Source organism: Crocodylus porosus, unplaced genomic scaffold, assembly GCF_001723895.1.
Source record: "Crocodylus porosus isolate Cpor-Errol unplaced genomic scaffold, CroPor_comp1, whole genome shotgun sequence".
Lineage (NCBI taxonomy): Eukaryota > Metazoa > Chordata > Crocodylia > Crocodylidae > Crocodylus > Crocodylus porosus.
In genome coordinates, this window is record NW_017728906.1 from 105,556,819 (window position 1) to 105,560,553 (window position 3,735).

General features: G+C 48.3%; 1 protein-coding gene across 1 annotated transcript in view; it reads right to left on the reverse strand.

Annotated features, from left to right (window-relative positions):
• Positions 1-3,357, reverse strand: part of TM9SF2 (transmembrane 9 superfamily member 2) — a 45,873-nt gene extending 42,516 nt beyond the window's left edge. Inside the window, exon 1 of the mRNA XM_019529706.1 lies at positions 3,190-3,357. Within this exon, the coding sequence (XP_019385251.1) occupies positions 3,190-3,321 (132 nt within the window). The 5' untranslated portion in view covers positions 3,322-3,357. The remainder of the gene's footprint in view (positions 1-3,189) is intronic.
• Positions 3,358-3,735: the final 378 nt, after the last annotated feature.

Consider the following 3,735-nt stretch of genomic DNA (forward strand, 5'->3'; position numbering starts at 1 on the left):
GCCTGTAATTTCCCGGGTCCTCTTTTTTTCCCTTTTTGAAGATAGGGACCACATTGGCCCTCTTCCAGTCCTCCGGCACCTCACCAGAGCACCAGAGCACAAGTCAGCATAGGAGAATATATTAAGACTATAATCTGCAGGCTTCATCCCTCATTTAAATTTAGAAACTGGAAGAGGCATAGAGAAAGATAGAGGGACACACAGGAAGAGAAAGGAGGGTCTTCTGGTTAAGGAACTGGAATGCACCTTGGTATAATATTAAGTGCAGTATATCAGAGGAGAGTAACCAGTCCAGCAGAAGCAAGGGTGGGAGGAAACAGCAGAAACTACAAGTGTTCCCACCTGTCAAGATACTGATCTAGAGCACACCTTAATAATATGTTCCAGATTAGAGTCTGAATTCAGACTGGCCCACCAGAAGCAGGCTAGTGGCATGCCTACGTAGCCCTAGAAACTGGAGGGGACCAACATGCAATATAGCTCATCTGTACAGGGTATGAAAGAGAATCACTGTAGAAAAGGAAATGATGACCAACTAAAGAAAATTAAGCTAGAAACTGCAGTGTAGAATATTCCTGAGATTGGAGGAATATGCAAATATCCTTGGATTAGAGACTGGCTTTGGATAAGAGTATTTAAAGCAGAGTTTATCAACCAGGTTACATGAAAATGCTTTTTTTTTTGGTTCCCTCAGCTTAACACAGACTGGATAAAAATTGAGATAGTTATAAAAGCAAAATACCAGGTTTAAGAAACTACATTATAGTGGCATAGGTTTAAACAAATTTTCATTATCTCCTTGACCAAATCCCTGGGATGCATGCTGTCCATTTAGATCAACTATGCAAAAGTTATTTGTTTTGAGAGGGCAAGTAAAACATCCGCTTTTGCTACACTCCAAGGTATGTGCAAGTATATTTTGTGTCTACATTAATAGTTATCTGAAACTGACTTTAAAAGATTACATCTTATGGAGTACCAACTGAAAGCATTCCTCATCACCTTTTCATGACACAGCTCTGATGTGCTAAATTTCTATAGGACCTAGCATATTTGCCAGTTATACATATACATATTAAATTATATTATAGATTATTAATTATTGATGATAGATAACAGTAAAAATAAAAATACAAAAATAGATTTTAGTATTATGAAAAGGCAATTATTGACAGTTTATATTTTACAGGATATCAGGAGGCAGGATATCACATCATTAATCCTCCATGATAACTGTGGACTGTTTATTCATTCTGTCTGAGTTTACTCCTATATTCTATTTGAGTTACATCAACTACATTTTCATGACAGATGGGCTGCCTCCCTTGTCCTAATGACTCACAGCAGAATTTGGATCAAATAAGTGAAAACAGACATTGCCTTTCATCACCTTTGTGCTGCCATACATTTTGTTTTTTTTATTCTGGCACAAAGTGACAGCAAATATACATCCATAAGTTTTCTTACGCCAAAATGTGGCCATGAAAAAGGTAGTAAAATTGCACCAGTTTATTGCAGCAGACATCTATTTGCTTTATAGTGAGAGAGCACAGGCAGTCAGAGCTACCCACATTCTCCAGCTGCTCCAGGCAGGTTCTTGTGGGGCTTTAGGGGTCATCCTGCATGCTCTGGGAATTCCTGCTCAGGATTGGGCCCCTCAGGCCATGAGAGTGCCTGCCCACATTTCTCCACTTGTAGAGATGTGCCCCTGGCAATTGCTGGGGCAAGTCTCCAAAATCAGGGAAAGTCAAGGCCCCATGCTTCTAGAGACTTGGCCCAGAGATTGCTGAGGGCCCATCTCTGCAACTGGAGAAAGGCAGGACAATCCTGGGACTTGGGACTGCCAATCAACTGACTGGCAGTCTCAACCCCGGGACCGCACTGGAGTATTTAATATGCTCTGGTGCGGTCCAGGAGCTGTAAGAACTGCATGGGAGTGTCCTGCCTCTGCCCATTTGCAGAGATGTACCCCCAGCAATCTCCAAGAACCCCAGAGTTTGCCAAGGCGTGAATCACTGGAAGCAAGGAAGAAGTCGCCTGTTGTCACTTTGTCCTCCCTGGTGATCTTGTGGGACGTGTTTCTCCTCACAAAGTGAAATACCTATCCTGAGATGTATCCTGGCACAGGTGAGCCACTTGACAATGTCTTTTTCTAGCCTCAGAGTAAGATTTTGTACATAAAAGAAGAAAAACAACAATCAGGTGCTCAACAGAATGACATGACTCTAAGTCATATTTTTGCTGCTTGATTTCTTGCAGAGTCACGGGCTGGCAGTGTACACCATGTTAAAGTAAAGAATCTAGCAAGTATGAAATAACGACTTTAAACCCTGGGACATCTAAGACATCAGAACCCTGCAACTGCAGTTAGACTTCCTCCGGTTCCTCTGTCTTTTCTAGTACAAACACCTACCTATTTCATTACAATCTGCACTCCTGTTACCTGTCAAAGCATCGAATAATGATCCACGTTGCCCATACCCATCCAAAAACAACCTAGCATGGGTTAAACCAAAAAATCTTATTTAAAATAACTGATGTACTGCACAAAGTTAAAAACCTGGCTGGCAAACAGACCTGCAGGGACCCAAGCAGAATGAACCAAAGATCAAAGACAGGGTGAGTGCCACACCCAGACCTGGGGTTTCCCTCTCTCTCCTAGTGAATGAAGCCTTTTTTTAGACTCCAGGAAACCAGAGGGAGACTCAACGGCTCCACAGGGGCAGGGGAGAGGAGGGCCTCTCCAGACCTGGCCCAGGTGGGGCTGAGACAGCAGGACAGCCCCCTTACCTCCATCTTGCTCCTGCCAGGGCCTGCAACCCTACAGAAACAATGAACCGTGCCACATCCAGAGCCCAGACTGCTTGTGGCAGACAGCAGGGAGGTTGTAAGCATCTGTACCCGGTCCCCAGTTGCCCCTCCCCTTCTTCTGACTCCTCCCACCCACCCCCTGTGCAGCTTCCCTGCCCCGCCCCAAACGATAACTGTTCACGCCCGACCCCCTCGCTTCGGCTAACCGTTGAACCCATCCCGGCCGTTTCAGCGGACACGGGCACGGAGCAGGGGCAATAGTGGTGTGCTCCAGCAGCTGGCCCCAGCCCGCGGGGACGCCCTGGGCCGGGCTCCGCGGGGCCCAGGGACGGGTTGCCAGAACGGCGCCAGGCCCGGGGCCGAGCGAGGGGCGCGCACCTTGCAGTCGGCCGTCTCCTTGCTCTTCTCGCAGAAGTTGACGGGCGCCAGGCCCGGCAGGTAGAAGGCCTCGGCGCGGGGCGCGGCGGCCGCCAGCAGCACGGCCGCCAGCAGCGCCCGCGGCAGCAACATGGCGGCTGCGCTGGAGCGGGCCCGGTGACGGCGGTGGACGCTCTCCGCACGGCTCCTCCGGCCGCTAGTTCCGGCCTCTCCGCCTCAGACACGTCACCCGGCGCCGACCTCCCAGCACCCCCTGCGCCGCGCCATGGATCTACTTCCGTGGTGGCCCGGGGGGGGGGGGTTTCCTCTGGTTGCCATAGAAACGGGGGCGCGGCGCCCTGCAGCCTCGTTTCCCTTCTTCCCCCCTCCCCCACCAACATGGGAAGAGGCGATGCTGCCGCGTGCGTTCCTCTTCTCGCACTTGAAATAAAGCAACCCAGTTAAATATTAATTTGAAGTAATCAGAACACTTCAGGAGATGATATCCTGGTTGTCTCTGATTTAACAAAAAATCCACAATTTTCGGATTAAAATAAAGTAACCCCA